The sequence below is a fragment of the Malaclemys terrapin genome, chromosome 4, assembly GCF_027887155.1.
Source record: "Malaclemys terrapin pileata isolate rMalTer1 chromosome 4, rMalTer1.hap1, whole genome shotgun sequence".
In the NCBI taxonomy this organism is placed as follows: domain Eukaryota; kingdom Metazoa; phylum Chordata; order Testudines; family Emydidae; genus Malaclemys; species Malaclemys terrapin.
In genome coordinates this window covers 39,094,296-39,119,251 of record NC_071508.1, presented here as the reverse complement: position 1 = coordinate 39,119,251, position 24,956 = coordinate 39,094,296, and the positions used below count along the sequence as shown (strand labels likewise).

The 24,956-nt window shown below is 44.4% G+C and overlaps 1 protein-coding gene across 2 annotated transcripts in view; it reads left to right on the top strand.

The window, feature by feature from the left end:
• Window positions 1–24,956, top strand: part of EPS8L2 (EPS8 like 2) — a 120,203-nt gene that overhangs the window by 92,230 nt on the left and 3,017 nt on the right. For both annotated transcript variants that reach the window (XM_054026649.1, XM_054026648.1), the window contains exons 9-19: window positions 2,288–2,367; window positions 2,961–3,087; window positions 3,439–3,527; window positions 10,078–10,152; window positions 11,053–11,201; window positions 11,502–11,628; window positions 13,336–13,430; window positions 17,113–17,224; window positions 18,616–18,735; window positions 21,815–21,947; window positions 24,400–24,583. In XM_054026649.1, the coding sequence (XP_053882624.1) occupies window positions 2,288–2,367; window positions 2,961–3,087; window positions 3,439–3,527; window positions 10,078–10,152; window positions 11,053–11,201; window positions 11,502–11,628; window positions 13,336–13,430; window positions 17,113–17,224; window positions 18,616–18,735; window positions 21,815–21,947; window positions 24,400–24,583 (1,291 nt within the window). The remainder of the gene's footprint in view (window positions 1–2,287; window positions 2,368–2,960; window positions 3,088–3,438; window positions 3,528–10,077; window positions 10,153–11,052; window positions 11,202–11,501; window positions 11,629–13,335; window positions 13,431–17,112; window positions 17,225–18,615; window positions 18,736–21,814; window positions 21,948–24,399; window positions 24,584–24,956) is intronic.

Genomic DNA, 24,956 nt, shown 5'->3' with positions numbered 1-24,956 from the left:
TAGGCCTCAATCCTGCAAAGAGCTGTATGCAGGTGGATTAAGTCAGCGTGTGCAGCAGTCTGCCCATGCAGAGATCAGTGACATCAATGGGTCCTTAAACAGTAGAGATCACTAGCTCATTACAAACTGGCAAACATGCATCCTGGCAGACTGCCACGTGCAAAGAGGGCACGGCTCAAAATCCTAAATAGTTGGCATTGGCCACAGATTGCAAAGACAAGACTTTGGAATATGTTGGCAACTGACCTCTTCTGGGACAGTCTCTTTCAATGAGATATCTCAATGGGACTTAGAAAAATCTTCCTTGGCATTTTTGATCATTCATTGCATACTTGGCATGAAACTGATCTCTCTGGTTTCCCCACCCCTCCAACTAATAATGTCTATGATGTAGTCCCATTAGCAGGATCTGAAGGGCACTTAGTGGCATTTTGTTTCTGGTTCCACAAATTGCTTCCTTTACTATTTTTCCAATACCAACTTCACTAAGAAGCTTGGTATCCCCTCCCCAGCCACAAGCACAGCTGTGTCTGAACTCTCCCTGCTAACCTACCCCTTCATGTTCATGGTTAGATGGGACTGTTCCATGGCCTCTCTGGATTACAGTCCAGCTACATCACACAGCGTAGTCAAGTGTATATCTTATCCTACCTTCATAGATGAGGATAGAACTGTGCACCTTCTCCAAAAATACAAGCTCTGGCCCCTTCAGCTGAAGCAGAAGCTTTACCAGCTGTTATTAGGGTTTTACACAACACAGGCTGCAGCCACTAGAGGGCAAGATAGTCACACTTGAGCAGGTCTGCCATTCTATCCACTCAAGGACCGTGGTGTACAGACACTAGACAATGCACTACTAGGTCTCCCACTGAACACTCTTGTTTATTATTTGCTTTACAGTAACACCCTGGGGCCCACTTAGTATCGGAGACGCATTGGACATTTTAGAGTTAATCCTTCTATATTTTTCATAGGCAACACTTCTGCTGCACATCTTTATCATAAAATGGCCAAGACCAACACAGCCTTACCTCTGCTCTTCACAGTACATTCCAAATGCTTTATGGAATTCTCTAAATCTGTCCACTAAATCAACAGGGCTGGCACTGCTTAAGTTCAGGGACCGTGTCCAGATAAAATGGAGTCCAACATGAATCAGTGGGACAGTACAATATCTTGAATGTAGATGCCTCACTGAGTCAGTTCACCATTAAGACATTATTCAGTGCTTTCTCTAGAACACCTGTCCAAACTAGTCACTTAATCCCCTCAATTAGGGATGATATGCAGGCAGTTTTTGTGGTTCTCTGTCAAAACAATCTCCCAGTGCTCCCGTATTATATATTCTGTGCAGCTGTCTGAACTCCTATGGCACTTGCTAAAGGAGCCTTCTGGGACTTTGAACTCTTGTTTCCTGAACTTAGTTGTTATTCTTTTAACAAAAAAAGATGACCCAGAAACTGCTTATTCTGAAATACCGATATATGTAATTGACCAGTCTCATCTGAAAGCCTATGGACTACCTGTGTCTTTGTTTTTATTTACTCCAGGGTGAGCTTATGCAAATTAAAAAGAATTACATCTTGAGGCAGCACATACAAGTCTGCACAGAGCTCCTCTGATCTTTGTACAAGCATGTATAAAATATCAGTCAAGCAGAAATCCTGGCACACTGGGACTAGCAGACTAGCCTTTGCATTTATTTGTGTCTATTATTCTCTTTTCTTCAGTCTGACCATCCCTTGTATTTTTGATCTTTTGCCCATGTGACAATAGAAGATTCTGCTGATGGATGGTATGAATGTGTATTTCAGTCAACCTTGACCTAAGAGTGCAATGTGGCAGCTCACATTGTGTTGCTCACAGGTATCAAGAGACTGCAGGTCAGATCTCCAGCAGACCAGCCCAGCAATACTGAAGTCAATGGAGCTACAGCTGAGGATCTGGCCCTGCATATTGTTTTCAGTGGCTACAACTAACTAACTGGCTGTGGTTTCTTATGATTCATGCACTGTTTGCATTTGCAATCTGACAATAAATCAATACACAGATATCGCAGACAGGTGCTACACCTCTGAAGGGCTTAATTAGCACCGTTGATCTCCTCCTAGCTGAATGTTCTCTGCATTCCCATAGACACATTTTTGTAACTCAGCATAAATTAACATGCAAAACCCAATCAAGTTTTATCACTCAGTTGGGTACAATGCCTTTATTATTTGTTGGGAGTGCACCCCCGTTTTCATCCTTCTGATTGTTAACACCCTGCCGTTTGCTTGCTTGGCAGAATTTGAACGACGCAGCTCCAGCTCCCAGGAGCATGAAGAGTCCCGAGCGATCTTAGCACAGAAGATTGAAAAAGAAACGGTTGGTAGCAGGAGTTGGGCATCCATAACAGGCAAAGAGATGTGGGGAGAAAGGGAAGAAGTTTGTCCATCATGAACAAATTGTATGTAATTTAATCATTTAAAACTGGCACCTAGATACTTACCACGAGGAGATGGACAAGAGAGAAGATGATGCATAGGTCAGATTGTGCCACGTGTACTCGCCTTACTCCTTGAGTGGTTGGGACTTTTCAAAGAGTGAGGTACTAACTTGATATGGAAAAGAGTGTCCTGATTAGGCCCAGAGATGCTATTCATGCAGTTTATTTTTTCCAGTTGCCTTGCAGTCCCATTTGCAGGTGGTCAGATACCACATTGTTAGATGCACTAGAACAGAAGTGCCTAAACACAGAATTTTGTGCCTGGAAATCATACTGTTAGAAAAAGATCAATTCCACTTTATTTCATGCCTTGATAAATAGCCCCTCCAGGGGCTCTAAGGAAGTGATCAATAGACTCTGGGACTGAGGCCCTGGTGGAAGTTATACTTCAGTGCTTAGGCTCCTAAGTCTGATGCAGTAGCCGCTCTTTTGCCCGGGGTTCAGCATTTTTGTCTCTTTGCTCCATTCACAGCAAACCCTGAACTGCACCCTGGATGACATTGAGGTGTTTGTCGCCCGGCTTCAGAAAGCGGCAGAGGCATTCAAACAGCTGAACCAACGGAAGAAAGGGAAGAAGAGCAAGAAGAAAGCGCCAGCAGGTATAGTCAATCAACCAGCATAATAAGCAAGTGGGTGAACAAGAGGGCTCAGTTAATGACTTGGGAGGAAATCTAAGCAGGCACAAATTGGCATCTTTCTGAAGCCTTCAAGTTCAGGTTCAGTGACATAATACATTCAGCACCATTCTGTAACTCCAGCTTAGTAAGCAGAGATTGCAGCACGGAGAAAAGATGTTTGCCCTGTCTTTATTATGTATGTGCTGCACTGCTAGGGCTCCTGAAATCCAATGAGCCAAATAACCCCTTGTCGTTAAAACCAATTACTTTAATTCATCGGAAATTTGAAAGCATGCTTTGCTCAAATAATCTTTCTTCCCAACTTCTTTTCAGAGGGGGTACTGACTCTTAGAGCAAGGCCTCCAACGGAGGCGGAGTTCATCGATTGCTTCCAGAAAACCAAGCTGGCTCTCAACCTCCTGGTAAGGTGCAAATGTATTTCATTCCCTTTCTATGCTGCACTAAGAGTGCTGTATGCCTATAGAACACAACTACTATGCATGTACATTGCAAAACAACTGTGATCTCTCAAAACCAACAGAAAATAATACTGAAGCACCTGCTTTATTTCCTCCAGGTTATTTTACTACAGGGATGGGTGGGACATATTCTAGACTCCTACGTCATAGTCACTTGCTGACAAAATGCTGGTTAAAGCTTTTATATAATGTTTCTTGAGGCAGGTTTCTAATGGTAAAAAGGAGGAAGGTCCAGGCACAAAAATGTTGTTACCACTTTTGACCTGAGCTTCCAGTCAAAGTTCAACCCTGAAGTTTGTTCTGGTAGGGAGGAGAATTGAAGGATGGAGTCCGGTACCTTTGAGGCAATTGTGTTTATTTACACAGAACGCACAAAGTCTGGTTCCCTGAAAACAGGAGGAACCAAACAACAGGAGACAGTGTCCTTGCTCACAGCACCAAACTTCTTTCAGCTGGCACCTCCCCAATGGCATGCTCTCTCTCTCTCGGCTTTTCCCAGGATTGTGTTACCCGCTGCTTGCTAGGCCGCTGTCTGTCTTGCTATTCCATCCACACACCCTTACCCAAGGGAAATGACCTGTGGAGCACACCGCCCAGATGGTCAGAGTTACTGGGTAGGCTCATGTACCCCCTTTAGTCTTAGGCAGGACGGCTCAGCTGTCTCTCAAAGAGTAAATGAGGGGTGGAGATTACAACAGTTTAAATGAGGTTTATCCCAGCCCTCAACTATACGTACATAATTGCAGGCCAACATTTGTGTGAGCACAATAATCACAGCTGTGCACACAAATAGGCCGTTAGTATCTAGATACTCATTTGTGCACAAGTTAGTGTTTTTGCACATACACTTCCACTTGCTGCCTTTAAAAACATCTGATCAGTTATGCAATCTTTCTACTTCTCTGTTTCGATGGGGGTGCAGGAAAGAAAAGAGGTTGTAAATAGGAAAGAAAGAACCATTGTGCTTTAACATGATTCACATTGGACACTTTATATATAGCGTTACTTTGTATGAGCTCCTAAAATACTGGCCTTGTGAAGTCCATAGGTAACTGAGCATACCCATGCTTCTAATTTTTCCCCCAAATGCTTTATAGAGCTCTTATTTTCCATTTCTCCTCTGGATGAGTTGCCCTGTTACAAACAGTAGAGCCAGGTACTACCAAGCGTGAAGATGTACCAAAAGCTGCTGATTCTGCTTAACTATACATATTAGAAAAGCATGGTAATGACTCTGTTTGAATGAATTCTGTCATTTCATAGCACTCTAACCAAGCTTGCCCAATGAACCAGATCTAGCAAGATTAGTTTTAAGGAAGTTATTTGCAGAGAAACCACAGACTGTAAACAAGTCTAGGGCAACTGGCAGACCAACTTCAGACTTTTCTACTGCAACTGAATATTAATGCACATTCCCCCACCAGGGAATGAGCTGGCAGTGCCAGCAAACCCCACCACTCCTCCCCCTAGTGACCATCACTTGCGGGGAAGATACCTGGGGCAAACTCTGATAGGATAACTAACACCAAAGGCCAGATTATGAACCCCACCACAAAGCTCACTTTGTGCATCCAGGGCAGCAAGAAGTGTCCATAAAAACTGCGCTAAAGATGTGGCCGAGGATTCACCTGGAATACAGGAATCCTTAGCTGGCATGGCTGGATTTACCCCAATCTTTCCTGATTCCCTCAGCCAGCAGCGGCTGGGGAGGAAGTATGACAGAAGAGGCAGGGTCCGGGCAGAATTCTGTTCTAGCTGTTAAATCAGTCCTGAAGCTGCTGTTAACTTGTGCTGGAGGCCTGCCCACAATCAAGGGAGGTTTAGATCCACCTTTGCTCCACCCCGCCTCTAGGATTAAGCTATAAAGAGGAGGAGGAATTATTTAGTTTGCTCCAGAGAATGAGGGCTCAGGTTAGGAAAAATGGAATGTAATTAAGTGAAGCAAAATGTAGGCTGAATACCAGGGGAAAACACTGAGCTACAAGTTCTGTGAGACTGGGGAATGATGACCTAAGGGAAGTGGTGGAATTACCATCTCTTGAGTCATTTTAAAAAGTCTGGACTGGAGGATATTGTAGGGAACAGTCCTGCACCAGTTCTCTAGGAGTGACCTAGTAAGTCTTTTCCATTGCTAATTTTTTCTGACTCTGATAGAATCACTCTGGCTCTTCAACTTTGCCTCATTGGAGGAAAAGTGACACCAGAAGCATTGAGATGTTCCAGTTAGAATGTAAACAGTTTGGGACCAGGGTCAGCTCTGTTAGGCATTTCCACAGTGCCTAGCACAGGGGCGGGCAAACTTTTTGGCCTGAAGGCCGCATCGGGTTTCCAAAATTGTATGGAGGGCCGGTTAGCGGAGGCTGTGCCTCCCCAAACAGCCAGGCATGGCCTGGCCCCGCCCCCTATCCGACCCCCCTGGGATTCCTGCCTAGGGTGACCAGACAGCAAGTGTAAAAAATCGGGACAGGGAGTGGGGGGGTAATAGGAGGCTATATAAGAAAAAGACCCAAAAATCGGGACTGTCCCTATAAAATCGGGACATCTGGTCACCCTATTCCTGCCCCATCCAACCCCCCCGTCCCCTGACAGCCCCCGGAACTCCCACCCCTGACTGCCCCCTCCCTCTCATTCCTGACTGCCCCCCGAGACCCCTACCCCCATTCAACCCTCTGTTCCCCACCCTCTGACCGCCCCGCCCCCTGACCACCACCCCAAACTCCCCTGCCCTCTATCCAAACTCCCTGCCCCCTTATCGCACTGCCTGGAATGTCAGAGGCTGGCGGCGCTACAGCCACGCCGCCCAGAGCACCAGGACAGGCAGCTATGCTGCCCAACTGGAGCCAGCCACGCCACTGTGCAGTACAGAGCACCGGTTCATGCTGGACTTTGCAGCTGCGCTGCCCCAGGAGCTTGCAGCCCGCAGCCCAGAGCATTGCGCCGGCACTGGAGTGAGTTGAGGCTGTGAGGGAGGGGGAACTGCAGGGGAGGGGCCGGGGGCTAGCCTCCCGGGACAGTAGCTTAGGGGCCGGGCAGGAAGGTCCCGCAGGCCGGATGTGGCCTGCGAGCCGTAGTTTGCCCACCTCTGGCCTAGCACAATAGGGCTAGAGTGTATAGATGTTACTGCAGTACAAATAATTAATAATATAAAACCAACAGCTTTAAGACTAGAGCTGGCTGCGAGAGGATTTTTCCCTAAAAACGTTTGTTTTCATCTAAACAAAAGGTTCATGTTAGCAACATTTCAGATTTTAATTTAAAAAAAGTGTTTGATAAATATGGGATTTTGGGGCAAAAATTTCTATTTAATGGAAAAGCCTTTTTTTGTTGGAAAAAAACTATTTCAGTGGAAGATTTACAAGCAGCCTCTTTGGAAAGTTAAATTGGTGACTTGTTTAGAACTTTGTCCTAGATAAAACTCAGCTGTTGCATGTTACAATTAGGAGTGGGGCACATTATTAATACATTCACACCAGGCCACATGAAAGTTTGAAACGTGTATGTAAAGGCGGCACAATGTTGATCTAAATTTCCCTTTAAATAGCGCTTGCCTCAGCATAAATCGATAAAGGCTTGGTCTATACACAGATTTTGTATGGGATAAATATGTTAGGAGTGTGAATTAAAAAAAAAAACCAGAATAGTTATGCTGGTACAACTCATAGGATGGATGCAGTTATACCAGCATAAAGGTGCTGTCACAGATGACGGCAGCTCTGCCTGTATTGCCCACTTGTGTTCCAGCCAGGGCACCCACTCCAGGATCCTAGCTCTTCAGTCGTCACCTCACTTGGGAGGACACCTGCATCTCTCTCCTCCTGACAGGGGTTTTTCCAGTCTACACAGTTCCCTGCCTAGACTGTGAATTCCCCAGCAAGTCAGACTGCTTAAGACAGCTTGCATCCATGCGTTGCGTTTTCCTCGGAGGCAATACACAGAAATTGCCCACAATTATACGTTATGACACAGCTCTTTTTAAGCAAGCCCATTTATTCTTAAGGTAAAAGCATTACAGAGAAAACATATTATAGACAATAAAAAAAACCTACACACATGCTAATAAGCTTACCAGAGATCACCCCCAATTCCAGCAAGGGCTCTGGTAAGTGATCAGTCCTTCAAACCGCGCACAGGAGTTTTTCTATGGCTACAAGTTCATAACAGTTTTTAGTGCAGAACAAGCACACATACGCATAGGTTTGCCTTTCCAGTATACACTGTGGGTCTTTGATCTTCAGAGGCCATGAATAGCTAATCAGTCAGACAATGGTGCTCTCCTCAGCGAGTAGCTTCAAAAGGTTGAGTCTGGAGGTGGGAATTTTCATTCACCTCCGTCCAGGTGTTTTCTAGGAAATCCACTTAACTTTGTTTGTCCCAAAAATTCCTTCTTGTCTTCATTGTTTAAAATAGTCCTTTGAAGCTCATAACACTTCCCAGAGTTTACACTGGTCATGTCTGCCTCCTAGAGAAGTTGTATACAATTCCACATCCACATATACATTTTGCATTTACAATACAATGGAGTCCAAATCTACTGAAACTTAATTCAGTAAGATCTCCCAAAGATATTGAAGGAAATTGCCATATCTGTCACAGGTGCCTTAAACCGGTAGAGTTTATTCCTCTTCCCATATGGGAATAGTTATACTGATAAAAAAGCACCTTTATACCAGTATAACTTCATCCATGCTATGGGGTTTGTACCACTTTAACTATACTGGCATGGTTAGCTCCATACAACTTGGGGGTTTAGATGAGCCCTTAGTCATAGATACAAACTGCTGCCCTGAGGGAACGTAAAGGGGAAGTAGCAATGAAAATATTAATAAATTAAACTAGCCCCAGTAGAAACACAGCAATTGCAGAATCCCAGGTTGTGTAACTGCACATGCCTTAGGAGATGTCACTTCACGTAGTAGGCTTATATTACATCAATTCTTTTTTACATTTTCTTCTCCACATTAATATTTAAAAACACACACCGCCAGCCTAATGTTACTTAGAACCTACGTAGCACTTCCCCAACATGAATCCGTCCTCACATCACGCTTGGGAATTGGGCAGCTCCATTTTGCATATGGAAACACTGAAGCAGAGAGGTTAAGTGATTTACCCAAGACCGCAGAGTGGGATTCGATGCTAGAGCTGGGACTAAATGCAGCTGTTCCTGGCTCCTAGGGCTGTGCTCAGATGATCTCACCTCTCTCTCACAACAGGATGCATGCAGCAGAAATAATTAAGACTCAAAAATAAGGATTTTAGCACACACAGCGCCGCAGTACCTTGCAGTTCCAGTGAGAGATCTAATTTTCCATTGTAGCAATGCCAACAATTTGTGACAGAGAGAGAAAATAAAGGAGGCATAAACTGAAGTGATGTCATTACATCTTCCATTGATTGCTGCAAAAATACACTTGATTATCATACTTTAATCCCAGGCATTTCTTCTTCCTTTGCAACACAGCCCATTTCAAAAGGCAGAGCATTTAGGCCTTGTCTATGCTTGGGATTCTGCAATCAGTGGCCAAAAACTTTTCTAGATACATTGGTGCAAACCCCCAAATATACACAAGGCCTTCAGCCATGTCTACACTACAGCAAAAAACAGAGAGTCCTGTGGCACTTTTAAGACTAACAGATGTATTGGAGCATAAGCTTTCGTGGGTGAATGCCCACTTCGTCGGATGCATGTCACCCACGAAAGCTTATGCTCCAAAACATCTGTTAGTCTTAAAGGTGCCACAGGACTCTCTGTTGCTTTTTACAGACCCAGACTAACACGGCTACCCCTCTGATACTTTACACTACAGCAGTGCAGCTGTGCCATAGATGCTTCCCACATCGACGGAAGGGGTTTTTCCATCGCTGTAGTAAATCCACCTCTCAAAGAAGTGGTAGCTAGGTTAATAGAAGAATTTTTTTCCATCAGCCTAGTTGCATATCTACAGTGGGATTTAGGTTGACTTAATGATGTCACACACAGCCTTGAACAATGCAGCTAAGTCAATCTAAGTTTTAGGTGTAACCCAGGCCTCAGTGAAGAATTTTCCCTGTTGGTAATTTGCTGAATACATTTGCAGGGCACCTAGCTCACAATGGGGTCAGATGCCTAAATACCTCTGAAGTTCTAGACCCTTCTCTCTACCCAGGAATTTATGGTTCAGGTTTTCAAAAATGATCAATGCTTTTGGGTTCCCAACTCAAAACACCTTGAAAGGTTGTGATTTTCAGAGGCCAGATGTTTGGCACTTTCTGAAAAATCAGGCCTCTTTATGGGGTCTCAAAATGGACACCAAAGAAAAAAAAAGATTGAGTCACCCAAAATCATTATGTCACTTGGGCTAGGTCTCATGATTGGAAGCTAACCATTTATTTTTTTAGTTCTCAGTCTCTTACAGTAAGGGAAAGTACCAGAAAACAGTAATCTCTCTGTATCACAGAAGATAGGAACCAAAAGCCAGGTTTGGATTAATCTGGGATTCTTCTCTCTTTTCAGGCCAAATTGAGAAAGCATATCCAGAACCCAAGTGCTTCAGAACTAGTGCATTTCCTGTTTGGGCCACTGGAACTGGTAACCCTTTAAATACAATTCTTATTCTTACTAATGTGCCTGTGTAAAAAGTAGCACCAGTAGAGAATAAGAGGCAGACAGAGAGATACTGGACATGATCCGGATAAGGGAAGGTGCGCCAGTATTAGGTGTACACGTGCAAGGTAAGAAGTTACGAGCAGCACAGGGAGCATAGAACCTGATCCTGCATTAGTGATCACCATTGTAGCAATGCAAATCATGGGCATGTAGTTCCCCAAATTATCCCAGAATACTAGCAGGTGCAAATGTAACCACTGTTTGGGGCATGTTGTGTGTTCCCCAGAGTCTAGTACAGCTCCTGCTCACAAGATTTAGTCCTTTAGTTCAAACTATAGTCTTGTGTTCTTAGCATTGGCAGTCCCTGATCATGACCAAGATGGCAGCCATTGCAGAAAGTCAGAGGAGCAGTACATAGCCAAGCACCTCACTTGCTAGATTAGGACAGCACTGAAACCCCATTTCCTCAAAGACACCAATCACCTATTTTTACCCAGGACACTTGCAGGGAGCATATGGGGATTCAGACTATCGTGCAAAACTGCACAACGAATTCACAGCCAAACCTTGAAACAGCGCAACATTCATCTGGGTTCAGGTTTAATTACAAACTTGAATGTGGCTCAAACTACTCACTAGGGTTGCGAGCCTTTTCAGACTTAGGGCCTACGGTCATGAGAACAAAATATGGTTCCAATATGGAGTGGTCCTGGGCCCCAATTTCAAGCAAATATCACTCAATACTTGCCCTGAAATGCTATGAGAGATTCCCAGTTTCAACAAGAAACCCAGAGCAATTGATTTTCAGTTTGAGATTGTGGGATTTGTTCATGAAGTGAAAGTTTGTAACTGGCATTGTGTGTATGTGTGTGTGTGACCTAGATCATCCATAGCTGTGGAGGCCCTGAACTCGCAAGGTCTGTCGTCAGCCCGCTTCTCTCTAAAGACACCACAGATTTCCTGAGAGGACACTTGACACCGAAAGAGATGATGCTCTGGGAGTCCATTGGAGAGACATGGACCAGATCCAGGTGAGAGTTGGGCGGGGCAAAGGGACAATCAGCAGATTTCCAAGTTCTAAGAACATTTCAGAGCAGCATTTCACTTCTGTAGCCCGTTCAGGAGGGCTGAGCGTGAGGGCAGGATTTTGTCCAATAGGCTGAAAAACTAGGGCCCTGATTCACTGTTGTCCTGCACCTGTGTGGCTATTTACACCCTCTGCACTGATGTAAGTAATGTCAGCGGGTACCGGGCAATGGGGACTTGGGTCCTAGAAATGGATCATTTGAGGATCTCACTCTGCATATAATTTTTCCCTCCCATCTTCTAAGAGCGGAATGGCCTAGAGAGTCTGCTGTCCCAACCTACATCCCAAAGTTCCGCAATGGATGGGAGCCACCCCTGGAAATCTTCCGCGGAGCCCCATGGGAAATAGACATTGGACATTTACAAGAAGAGGTAGGTCTCATGCCTCAAGTCATCTTCCTTTTCTACCAACTTACTCGGCCAGCAGGCCAAATCCTCTGCTATCCCAGTTTACACCAGCTACAGATCTGGTCCTGTATTTCGAAGCTGACCTCAGGGACAAATGCCAGGTTCACAGCAAGAGCCTTGCTGTTTTTCAGCTGGGTTGATGCAGACGTGAGATCTACTGACTTTCTTGAGATGAGGCAATGGGCTTTATTCTCCACTCCATTACTGCAGTGAAATGCCATTGAATTCAGTGGAGTTCACCAGTTTTATGCTGGTGTGAGCAGGGAATCAGGTGCAAAGAGTCAGTGGGTTGGTTGGATTAGAACCCAGGTTCCTAGCTCTCTGTTGCCAGTACTAAATCTCATAGGGCAGGTCTGCACTGCAAAAAAAACTCAACCCCCAGAAACCTGCACAGTGAATCTCAGAGCCCGGCTCTATAGATTCAGGCTCACACTCTGGCACTAAAAATAGCAGTGTAGATGTTCCGACTCGGGCTCTGAGAACCATCCCCATTGCTGGGTTTCAGAACTCAAGCAGGAACATCTAGTGCTATTTTTATAGCTGTAGTGCAAGCCCGAGTCTGTAGACCTGGGCTCTGAGACTCATTGCAGTGGGTGTTTTTTCAGTGTAGACTTACCCATAGGCTATACACTGTACAGATCAGAGGCCTGTCACTGCGCAGCTTGCTGGCTTGCCCTGTTGCTGTAACCCTCTTAGCAAGTTATTCTTGATTCTTCCTGAAAATAACAGGCTCTGGCTAGAGAACGTTGGACTTATTTTTTACCGGACCCTGGAGCTGTCATGATCAGCAGCAATATTTTAATCCAGAAATCCAGTTACCATCTACAGTATCCTGGCCTCTTCAGCAGTAGCCCACGAATCACACCATACTTCATGGGTGGTTGTGCCGCCATCAGGTGCTTCCCAAATATACAAAATATTGGTTGACCTAACTGTGCTACAATGGAGTTTGTGATGGAGTCTGAAATACAGTAAATGGGTCGATCCAGAGCTGAATTCGTTCTTACTTATCTGAATAAACTATAGAAACTCGGAAGTACATTCATGGATTTTAAGGCCAGAAGGGAACACTATGATCAGCCAGCCTGACCTGTATGACACAGATCTTAGCATTTCATCCAGCAAAGGGAATTATTCTTCCCTACAATGTAAGCAAGCCACAAGGAAGCAAAATAACTTGTGCTTCCTCTAGAGCAGGGGTCGACAACCTTTGGCACGCGGATCTCCAGGGTAAGCACCCTGGCGGGCCGGGCCGGTTTGTTTACCTGCCGCGTCCGCAGGGTCGGCAGATTGCGGCTCCCACTGGCCGCGGTTTGCCGCTCCAGGCCAATGGGGGCGGCAGGAAGCGGCGCAGGCCGAGGGATGTGCTGGCCACCACTTCCCGCCGCCCCCATTGGCCTGGGATGGCGAACCGTGGCCACTGGGAGCCACAATTGGCCGAACCTGCAGATGCGGCAGGTAAACAAACCAGCCCGGCCTGCCAGGGTGTTTACCCTGGCGAGCCACGTGCCAAAGGTTGCCAACCCCTGCTCTAGAGCATCTCTTTTTGAAAGACAGCCAATCTCGATTTAAAGACTCCAGGCGATGATAAGTTTACAACTACCACCTTCCTGTATCTGATGCAGATTTACTCTCTTTTAGTAACACTATGACTCCATTTTACCTTTCCAGCTGTCATCAGCCAATGGATATCCCTATCGTAACTCATCGATAAAACGTGGACAGACACCTGATCAAACACAAGCAGTTACTCAACATGTAAATAGGTAATGTACTAGTCCCCGTGTTTAGCACAATGGAGCCTTGATCCTTGATTGGTGGCCCCAAGCATTATCACAATACAAAAATAAATACACCGCTACCTTGATATAACGCGACCCAATATAACACGAATTCAGATATAACGTGGTAAAGCAGTGCTCTGGGGGGGCGGGGCTGCGCACTCCGGTGGATCAAAGCAAGTTCAATATAACACGTTTTCACCTATAACGCGGTAAGATTTTTTGGCTCCTGAGGACAGCGTTATATTGAGGTAGACGTGTACTAAAATATTCCCGCCCCCTCCCCCTGGTACCTCTTTGCTATCATTAATTCATGCTAGTTGTCTACATCCAGAGATGTCAAATAATTATTCATGCATATACTGCCTGCCTGAAAAGCATTTTAATCAGCACATATGCAAGGAAATGGGTTACACCCAAGTGTATTTCATCTTTGTAGAGGAAGAATTATCAGCTGATTTGTCAGTCAGTCAATATGCTTTTATTTCAGACCATCATGCTGACATTAAGAAGTTGGTGGAGGTTCTGTTTCCCTGCATATTAGCCTGTGTTTGGGATATTCTGTTGCAATGTTTGTTCAAGTGGAATAGTTGTATGGCTACAGAAGTTAGTTTGCGCCTTTACATTCATTCCCCCTGGTATTATGTGTTTAGGGAAAAACACTTTAAGGATAGAATACATGCAAAAACCTACAGCTGGTCAAGATTTTTCTGCTGAGATTTTTGTTGTTGAACAATGCAGTATTTTGCAAAAAAAAAAAAAAAAAGTAGTGTGATTTCAACAATATTTTTGATTTTTTAATGAAAAATTCCAAATAAAAAATGTTTTGTTTGAAATGGGAATTTTCATTTTGCTTTTTGACAAACCAAAATTGTTTCAGATTCCTCTCCCCCCATCAATAAATTGAAACTTTCCCCAAAATATTCTAAATGAAGTAGTTTTGTTTAAAAAAAAAAAAAAATTCAACCAGCTCTATATAACGGCTAGGCATTTATTATTATTACCACATCATCTTATTCTAGTATCTGTTGTGATTTAAAAAACTATTTGTCATGGAGATGAGGATGGCCAACCCCAGAACTCCAGAGCTGAAACCCCCAGATCCAAACTCTGGAAAAGCTCAGATCTGAATCAGATCTAAACTTCAGGATTCAGAATTTTTTCTAATGAGCCAAACCAGAAAGCCAGATGTGATATTCTCCTCTCCCTCCTCCCATGCCCCCTCCCAACTCACACGCAGGAGTTTGGGAAAATTCAAATGCCATCAACTATATTAGGTAGTTCCAGTTAACTGGAAATCAATTAACACATTATAAACTCTGGTGTAGACTGAGGTCAGGACTACACTGCAGATCTATATCGATATAACCACCTCGCTCAGGGATTTGAAAAATCCACATTCCTGAGCGATGCAGTTATACCGAACAAGCCCCCCCATGTACACAGCCCTATGTTGATGGAAGAGCTTCTCCCATTGACATTGCTACCATCTCTCAAGGAGGTGGATTAACCGTCTCCCAAGGAGCTGCACTGCTGTAGCACTGTATGTGACGACAGGCCCACATTCAAGAAAAGCATGTGGCCCACCGCATTCCACCTTTTATAGCCAGAATAGGGAGTTCTTTGGTAGGAATTACAAATCAGTTAAGTACATTAATAATTATTTTTATTTTGCAGTGTTTTATTGATAGAACATCAATTTGCAGCAGCCACAGTTATAAAAGAAATCTCTCTTAAAAAGTTTTGGTGCATGAAGAATTTATTCTTACAGACATTTAGTTCTTTTATCAGTAAATTTCCACAAGCAGGCTTTATGTTTCTCTCATTTTACCAGCTTATCCACCTTTCAGATAGGATTATATTTAGCAGCATCTATGACACAGCTGTAGTCATATAGGCCTTGATTCCAGCTAAGCACATGCTTAAGTACTTTCCTGAATCAGGGCCAGGTCTACGCTAAAAAAGGTTTGCTGGTAGAACCTTCCTAGTGTAAACACAGCTTGTTCTGGCAAAAAAAAGTTTTATACAAATACCCTGAGCAAAATAAGCTATACAAGCAAAAGCACTAGTGTGTGTGTGTGTGTGCGTGCGCCACACACACACACACCCCACCCTTCCGCCCGCTTAGCTGGCACTGCTATACCAGCAAAGGTTCTACTGTAAACCTGGTCTTAGTAATGGTGGGCAAAAAACCTGCTGCGGGTTCCTCTGCAGTTAAACTCCTCAAGTGCCAGCCCTTCCCCTGGTGACTCATTTTGCTGCTGGCATGATACAAAAATACAACTCAAACATTCCTCTCTCTCCCTGCCTTCAGGGCAACTGCTGGGAAAGGTTACCACTCCCTTTCCTGTCTAGTAGATTCAGGCTGCCAATGAATTGATTCCAAACCCCAGCCAACACCACAGATTTGCTATTGACATACTGTACAAGGCTATAATTATTATGACAATTTATTGCCTGGAACACAAGTTCTCCCAAGCAAGGAAGACAGAGGCAACAACTTATGACAGACCTCTCAGCTGTCTCTCTGTAGGCCACTGCTCACATAAGCTTATATGAATATATGTTCCATTTTAAGAGCCATCATCTTTTGTACTTGGCATAGACCTTCCAGTTACCAGTTTTTGAGTGGGGAGGGGGTGGTTTGGGACATACTATAATAATAATAAAAAAATCATGACACTGAGGATGTGTTTCCATAACAACTTGCTAGTTATAAGCCAATCAAAAGTTAGGATTGTGGGGGAAACAAACCTTTTGGAGAAGAACTATTACTAGACGCTCCAAAACCACACAATGGGCTGGGTGTCAATATCTAGACAAATAGAGAGAGAGAGAGTGTGTGTGTGTGTGTGTGTTTGGGCCAGATTCTCAGCTGGCATTCATCAATGGAGCTACACCTGCTTCCGTTTATATCAGCATAGCTCCACTGGAGGAGAATTTGGCCTGCTTATTTTACACTCACTATAAAGACTGAAAGCTCCCAGCCATCTGCATTGCATAGCCACACAGACCTGAAGATCCATAGAGAAAACATCTTCCTGGTTCTAGTTTACACCATTTAAACATGGTAGCTTCCCCCTCCCCAAGATAAGGAGCCTGCTTCTTTCTTTAGAAGTCATTTACCCCGTGCAGGGTGGTAGTGTTTTACACCCATTTTGCACATGTGTAAATGGCTACCCAGGGTGCCAAGGCACTATAGAATCAGGCCCATGAAGTCTGCTCAGATTTATGGCATGAACAGCTGACATGCTCTGGTTGGCTGGCTACTATAACTGTGTTTCAGTACAGTAAATTCAAGGGTTTTCTGTGTCTCCACAACATTTCCTTAGTCCTCACTTCAGCATAGAAACTACTAAATGGAGAACAAAACTGTCTTTTTGTATGAGTCTGCTTACATCAACCTCACAGCTATGAACTGATCATTGGTTGAAGAGCCTGCACTTTGCACTTGTGCAGGACTTTTTACTGTAATGTGATGAAAATCTGTTCACTTCCTGGTCACAAGTAAATGCGACTTGTCCAGGGCCATTGCCCCATTAACAATCTACAGTCTCTTTAACTGCATGCTAACATAGTTACTACAAATACCTGTTCCTCCAGCACTGGCATTATTGACATGGCTGTCAGAGGAGCCCTGATTATAACCTCATTTTGTCTCTTGAAGGAATTTTGAGGCACAAGGGATGGCCCAGCCGAAGAAATATGCCAAAATCCGCTATGATTTCACTGCTCGAAATGCCAATGAACTCTCAGTGCTGAAGGATGAAGTCCTGGAGGTAAATTAATAAACTCAGGAGCAAATCTTTATAGTCCCTGCTTTCTAGAGAGGGAAAGAAGATGCACCAAGAGACTGAAAAATCCCAAATAGTTTTCCTCTGGAAGTTCTGAATGGCAACATGACATTTCATTCGGATAGTAAGCTTTAAATCGGAGTAAGAAAAGGATGGCTGGTACTTTTCTAGTGCCTTAGCACATGGGTTTAGCTGAGATTTGAGATCAAACTCTGGTTTAAAAAACAGCAGCAAAGAAAAGAAACCCATATCATTATAATACAATGTCTGACAACATACTGAGCCCAATTTCCAAGCACAGGGCTCAGCCTTGCAGCACTGAGCACTCTGGCCTGAATGCAGCAAAGCACTGAAACCTTCGCTTACTATGCTCACCTTTAAGCATGTGAGTAGCCCCACTAAAATTCATTGTTTGCTGCAAGAAGGGTCTTTCTGCCTTAAATTTCAGTATGATGGTGAACTGGGGGACTATTTTCCACTAAAATGTAACACAGAATTTTTAACCACCATCAGTCTTCCTCATTGCGACACACTTCGCTGTCACAAAATACATGATATGACTTTAGTCTACATGTTAAGGCTACATTGGATTAAGAGACAGACTTCTGTTAAATATGTATTTGGAATCATTGTACGGTTGCATCACATTGGGTTAGCAAATTTGTAGAGTAGAAAAACTGACATTTTAAAACCTGGTTTCTCAAATATAATTATATTAAAATCTTAATGCAAATAAACACTGAAACACAGGCATATGGTTCAGAAATCTTTGGGTTAAGGACAGTTTTCACACACGATTTTTTAATCAGAGTTCAAAATAGAACAAGCCTGTAAGAAGAGACAGGTGATGACGCAAAGAGGAAGATATTTTAATAAAAATACACCATCTTTTCCCTGTCCTGTTTATATAATGGATGGGCTGTAATCAGGTTACATGAAAATCCTGCCGGCATTTTTCCACCTCTGGCAGGATTCATGTTGAAGAGCATTTTTTTTTTAATGCAAAAGCAAGGCAAGCATTTCTGGACACCATGATCTCTCTCATCAACTAAAGCTTTAAAAAACAACATGCAAATTAAGCAGGAGCTAGGGGTTCCTAAGGACACTAGATACATTTTTCCTCAGCGTTGTTGCCCAATAGACCACTATTACAATTGTTTTATCAATCCTTTTCAGGGAGTGTTTATTAATACGACATTGGAATTTAATGTTACATGAATCTGTTGCCGTTTCCTTGCCTGTATTACAAAACTCCCATATAATTATGTGTGCTTTTTCCACTGCAAGCCCATGTGAAGATGTGACATTTTTGTTACCTTGCACGTGTCATGAATACCTGATGGTCTCAATGGCTGAATTACTTTTTCCCCTCACAGGTGTTGGAAGATAATAAGCAGTGGTGGAAACTGCTAAACCGGAGCGGGCAGGCTGGTTATGTCCCCTATAACATCCTGGATGTGGTGAAACTGGAAGATTATGAACAGCTCTATAGTCAGGTGATGTTTCATTGGTGATCAGCTGCAGTGCATAATCAGCCTCTGCTTATGGCTAGCTTCAGCAGGCATAAAAAAAAAAAGGGTGGGTGGGCTGAGAAGATACCTGTAGACCTCTTAATACACCCTCTCCCTGACTGTATAGGTTTTTATGAGTTGTGCTGTCCTCACAACTAAATGTTATTAGGAAGTTAATTCTCTATTTAGACACCTCACAGCTGGTGTAGAGGGTGGAGTGATAAAGTAAAGCTCCACAATGAAGACCCAATTAAGCTTTCAGCAGAAAGCCAGAAACCTCTGTGAAAACAGCTTCTGGGCCCTTGGAGGAGATACAGCCCCACACTCAGTTGCTAGAGGGTTAGGTTATAGCTTGAGACAGGATTTTTCTCTTTATGTACAATCCTGTAGTCTCTTCGTTTTCATAGATGTGCCCTACACCAGAGGTTCTCAACCTTTTTCTTTCTAAGTTCTCCTCCCCCCATATACTATAAAAACTCCACGGCCCACCTGTGCCACAATAACTGGTTTTCTGCATATAAAAGCCAGGGCCAATGTTCAGGGGTACCAATCAGGGCAATGTCCTGGGGCCCCATGCCACAGGTGCCCCCCGCGAAGCTACATTGATCAGGCTTCAGCTTCAGCCCTGGATGGCGGAGCTCAGGGACCTGGGCTTCAGACCCAAACGGTGGGGCTTCGACTTTCTGCCCTGGGCCCCAGCGAGTCTAATGTTAGCCCTGCTTGGAGGCCCTCCTGAAACCTGCTCAGGGGCCCCGAACCCCTAGTTGAGAACCACTGCCCCACACCACCAAGAAAAACCTCAGAGAAGCCATACTCGCTTAGCAAAAGGCCTGAGTCGTCATTGCTCTGCACTATGTTGTCACTGACTCCATTGCAACATGGGAGTAAAACGCTACCAGCTGTGACTCAATGGCATTTCACAACCACCGTGCACTGGTTGAAATCCCTGTGCAAGCTGCAGGGTAATAGTGAATCAGGCCTTTGGTTTTGTTCCTGAGTCAGCTAGCCCCCTCCACCAGCTTGCAGACATTTTGCACATCTCTAGGCTCCATTCCAGGATCTCAAAGTAATTTAGAGATGTTAATGAACTAGCCCTTGTAATGTTGCTGGGAGAGTGGGTCATTATCATGACCATTACAGGCATAATGACATGAGGAAACAGGCACAAAGCCCCAGATTCCCAAAGGAATTTAGGCACACAACTCTCATTGAAATCAGTGGGAATTAGGTGCCTAAATACCATTAAGGATCTGGGCCAAGGTGTTTAAGGATCTGATTTCATGGGGACTAAGCCCCTGCAGCTCCCATTGATTTGACCTGGAGCGGTGGGTACTCAGAACTTCTAAGAATCAGGTCTTAAGGCCCCGATCCTGCAAACACTTATGCAGGTGCTTAACTTTACTACTGTGAGTAGTCCCACTGAAAGGAAGAGGTCACTCACCAAGTCAGTGACAGAGCTGCTAATAGCATCTAGCTCTCCAACTTCCTAGTCCTGTGGCTTAACCACTAGATTACGTCACCCCCTGTCAAGATACCCTCATGGTCATCTGTTCTCTTTTCTGTTATTACTAATTATTAATTAACTTTTATATTGTGGTAAACGTGAGAGTGAGGGGCAGCTCTATGTTTTTTGCCGCCCCAACCAAAGCAGTCAGGCGGCCTTCGGCGGCATGCCTGAGGGTGGTCTGCGGTCACGCGGATTCGGCGGCATTTCTGCGGGTGATCTGCTGGTCCTGTGGCTTCCGCGTACCCGCCGCTGAATTGCCACCAAAACCGCAGGACCGATGGACCTCCCGCAGGCACACCACCAAAGGCCGCCTGACTACTGCCCTCACAGCGACCGGCAGACCGCCCCTTGCGGCTTGCCGCTCCAGGCACGCGCTTGCTGTGCTGGTGCCTGGAGCCACCCCTGATGAGAGCAACCATGTCAGGGCTCCGTTGTGCTAGGCACAGTATAAATATATAGTAAAATGACAGTCCCTGTCCCAAAGAGTTTACAAGATTGAACAGGTGGGTGACACAAGCGAGTCAGGGTTGGTGGAAATAGGATAATAAAGATAATAGGAGGCATGCAATTCTTAGCTAGTCAGTAATCACAAATTGCCACCTGCCTACCTCATCTAATCCCATCTCTTACAAGTGGGTGGCAGAAGAATTTCACATGCTTTTGAGTTTTAACCATAATGATTTTTTTTCTGTGATTACATGGCCAAGCCATTGAGAACTTCATGTACTGATGAAAGGCTCTTGCCAAGCTAGTATAAATGATGACTTATTTATCTAAAATGGGAGTGGAAGGACACCTACAGGCAGGCAGGGAGACAATAAATTCAGTATTGTCAGTCCCAGGTATTCAAAAACCCTGGAGTGCAAGATGAGATAGACTGGAGTGGAGTGAGATTGATTTAAAAATCATGAGCCAATAAAGATATCATACAATTTCTTTGCCGTATGGATTCTGAGCCTTAGGGGCCACTCATGTCACATTTTCTGTCTTTTCAACATAGTCATAAGCGCAGGAGACTAACCTTTCATTTAAAAAAAAGTGAGATTCTCACAAAATCACTTGACAGCTAGAGTGGAGACTTTCAGAAAATCATTCATTATTGCAAGGTGCATGATAAAATCCTGAGAGTTAGCAGCACTGTAAATTAGTATCTTTTAAAAAGCTCTGTGGCAAGTTATTAAGCAATGAACTTTGGGCTTTGCAGGGCCAACAGTGCATGATCACATTTAGCTTGGCATGATTTCGCAACACAATGGTGAGGCCTTCATGCAACCTGAGATAGCAGGTGACAATAGCATGTGAATATTCATGCCTCGGCTTATGGAGATCCTTGATTCAATTTCACTGGATGGTGTAAATTAAACAGAATTAAATGGAAGATGGTCAAGTACAGTTTCTCATAATTACATGTTAACTTCAATAGAGCTAGACCAGTTTACAGAACAGCTGAGGACCTGGGCCACTGTGCTCTAGTCTACTATGGTTGTGGGGGGACAAATATTTAATAATGCTGAAAAAATATTTTACTTAATAAAAACTATTTTTTATTCTAACCAGAAGTACAAAGGAGACTTGAGTCCGAGAGGAATTGGTCCTGCCAGCCCTACTCACAGGATTCCTGGTAGCTACGCTGGTGATAAATGGGGAAGTGAAATGTTAGCCGGCAACTCTCCTCACAATGCCAAAGAACGTAGGTGCATAGTATCAGGGTTCTTACCGTTCACCACAACTCAGACATGTGATATTGTTTCACAATACACAGTCCACAGAAATTGGCACTGCAGTTCTGGAACTTAGATTTAAACTGAGAAGCTTCCACCAGTGTGTTCTTTCCTTTGTTTGTGCTGGGTGCTAGTGGATTTCTTCTTAGAATCATAGAATATCCAGGGTTGGAAGGGACCTCAGGAGGTCATCTAGTCCAACCCCCAAATCCCCAACTAAATCATCCCAACCAGGGCTTTGTCAAGCCAGACCTTAAAAACCTCTAAGGAAGGAGATTCCACCACCTCCCTAGGTAACCCATTCCAGTGCTTCACCACCCTCCTTCTTTATTTCCTTTTCTAAAACTGTTCATCTGTCTTAGTTTCCCTAGTCACTGTGTATATGGGCCTAAATCTATGCACCTAAATCCATATTTAAGTACCTAAAATGACATAGGCAGCAGAAAAGGGGAAAGATCTTCACCCCTACTCAGGCCTCTTTATGCCATATAAAAGGGCCAGTGCAGCACACAGGGGCTGTAAGAACTCTGGTTCTGGCCAGGGGAGGATTCCCCCAGTGCAGTCACTATGGAAGACAGCCAGGAAGCTGCTTTCCAAGACTCCCTGTACAAATCCTGGTCTAGAGGGCCTGCCAGGGCTGTGGCCATAAGCAGGGCCGGTGCAACCACTAGGCGAACTAGGCGGCCACCTAGGGCGCCTAGTGGTTGAGGGCGCTGAAAAGCCCACTCGGGCGAGGAGGTGGAGTGGAGGTGAGCTGGGGCGGGCTCCCCGGGCGGGGTTAGCTGCAGAAGGGAGGTAGCTGCTGGGGGGAACTCCCCAAGCGGAGGGCTCCCCAGGTGGGGGGGGGGTGGTGGGCTGGGTTAGCTGCTGCGGCGGGCGGGGTTAGCTGCCGCGCGGGGGGGGGGGGGGGGGGATTAGCTGGATGGGGAGGGGGGGTGCAGGGTGGAATTTTCGCCTAGGGCGTGAAATTTCCTTGCACCGGCCCTGGCCATAAGAGGCACAATGAGGCAGGGTCGCAACACTGTTGAGATTCTGTTCTCTGTATGTATAAATATCTTCTTTCTGTGTGTTCCATTCTATGCATCCGATGAAGTGGGCTGTAGCCCATGAAAGCTTATGCTCAAATAAATTTGTTAGTCTCTAAGGTGCCAAAAGTACTCCTGTTCTTATCACTTTAAAAGTGTGCTGGACTTCTGGCTCCAAAAGGAATTACCCAGCTCTTTGGAATTTTCCACCAAGCACTTTTCAGTAATAGTTTCCCAACCAGCTCTGACTTTAGTAAAGTAAAGCTCCAGCCAGCTAAAAGTAAGGTGGTCTACGGGTATGTGTTCATTTTTTTCACACCTTACAAATGATGGTTTGGTTTATACTGCCCCTTAGAATACACACTAATGAAATAAAATTTAATTGTTCCCCATAAAGTTTGCCATTGTGCACCATGAAAGAGAAGAGTTTCTTCATCAGCTGGAAATTATACAGCTTTAATTATGACAATCATCTTGTGAATTAGAAATCCCATCACAACAATTCATTTCAATGAGAACTGAATACACAACCATTCAGTTACTACCACCATGTACAAAAAGAGACAGATCCCTCAGGTATTAGTTAGAGACAGGTAAGACACAGGAGGAGGGATTTACCCTATGTCCATATGTCATTACTGTCCAGTCTTGATATGGTAGCTAGTAACTACATAACACAATGCCATCTCTGCTGTCTGTCTCCTTGCTCTCAGGATCACCAACAACTATTCCAAGATTCTCCAATTAGCCCTCCAGGAGTTGCTTTAGAACTTAGGCTAAGATTTTGCATTGCAGGATTCATGGACACAATACCTGCACCCAACCACTCACTTATCTTAAGAGCAAGTCACCCAATGACTGGTTCTCAACTAGCTTTTTGAAACCTAAAATCAGCCTAAAATTCTGCTACAAGGACTTGTGTCTGGCTGTTATTTTGCATTCCCTCTCTCCGAAGAGGTAGTGTGGAAATACAGCATTTAAAGGCATGAAAGGAGGTTTTCAGACCTCAAAAGCTGAAAAGGGAATTTGAAAAGACAGGCGCTAGCTTTGGGGCCTGTGGGACATGAGAGAACCCTACAGTTGGTTCAGCGTGTTACTACTAAAGTGATGGCACATTAAAAATGTTTCCTTTACACTTTGTTCCTGAAGCAGGTTTCCTGGTCAAAATGTCATGTCATGTCTCACCCGTCCCGCAAAGCACTTCTTTAAAGTTAACCACATTATTAAGCTTTCCTATCTTGAGCATGTTTTTTCAGAGAGTTAATAGAGCTGCAGAGTCAAATTCTGCCTTTACTTACACCTTATGCAACCCCACTAATTTTCACTGGTTGTGACTTAAGACAGAATTTCACCCCGGTCTCTAATTTGTAACCTGAAAGTGTGCTCCGTTTTCCAGAACTTATCCATCATATGGATGAGGTGAATGATGAGCTGCTGAAGAAGATCACAACTAGTAAAGTTCAGCCCCCACACAGAAACTTTAAGGTGGAGAAGCCTCAGCAAGTTGCCGTGCCCCTGACGTTTGAGTCAAGCGCTGAAGAGGTCAAAGCGTGGCTGGAAGCAAATTCCTTCAGCAAAGGGTAAATCTGCATAGCTGCTATGTGAGGTGCTGAACTTTCATTGAAAGGGGGGAGAAGGAGGCTTTTGACATTTTTATTGGATTACAGGATGCTTATGTTTGTTTAATTTATAAAGCCTGTGAGCAAGTGACACTTCTACCCTGCTCTTAACACAGTACGCAGAGCCAGTACAGAGTCTGAACTACTCCCAGGGGGTTTATTTTACTGACAAAGAGACAATCAATGTAACACAAATACCAGCCGGTGTCTTCTCTCTAGATGTGGCTACTCCTAAAGTTCCTCCCCGAGGATTGTTCAATCTCTACACCACCTCTTCAGGGGAGCACTCCCACCTCCCTTATATCCAAGGTGGAGCAAGCAAGCCATCTGTGGT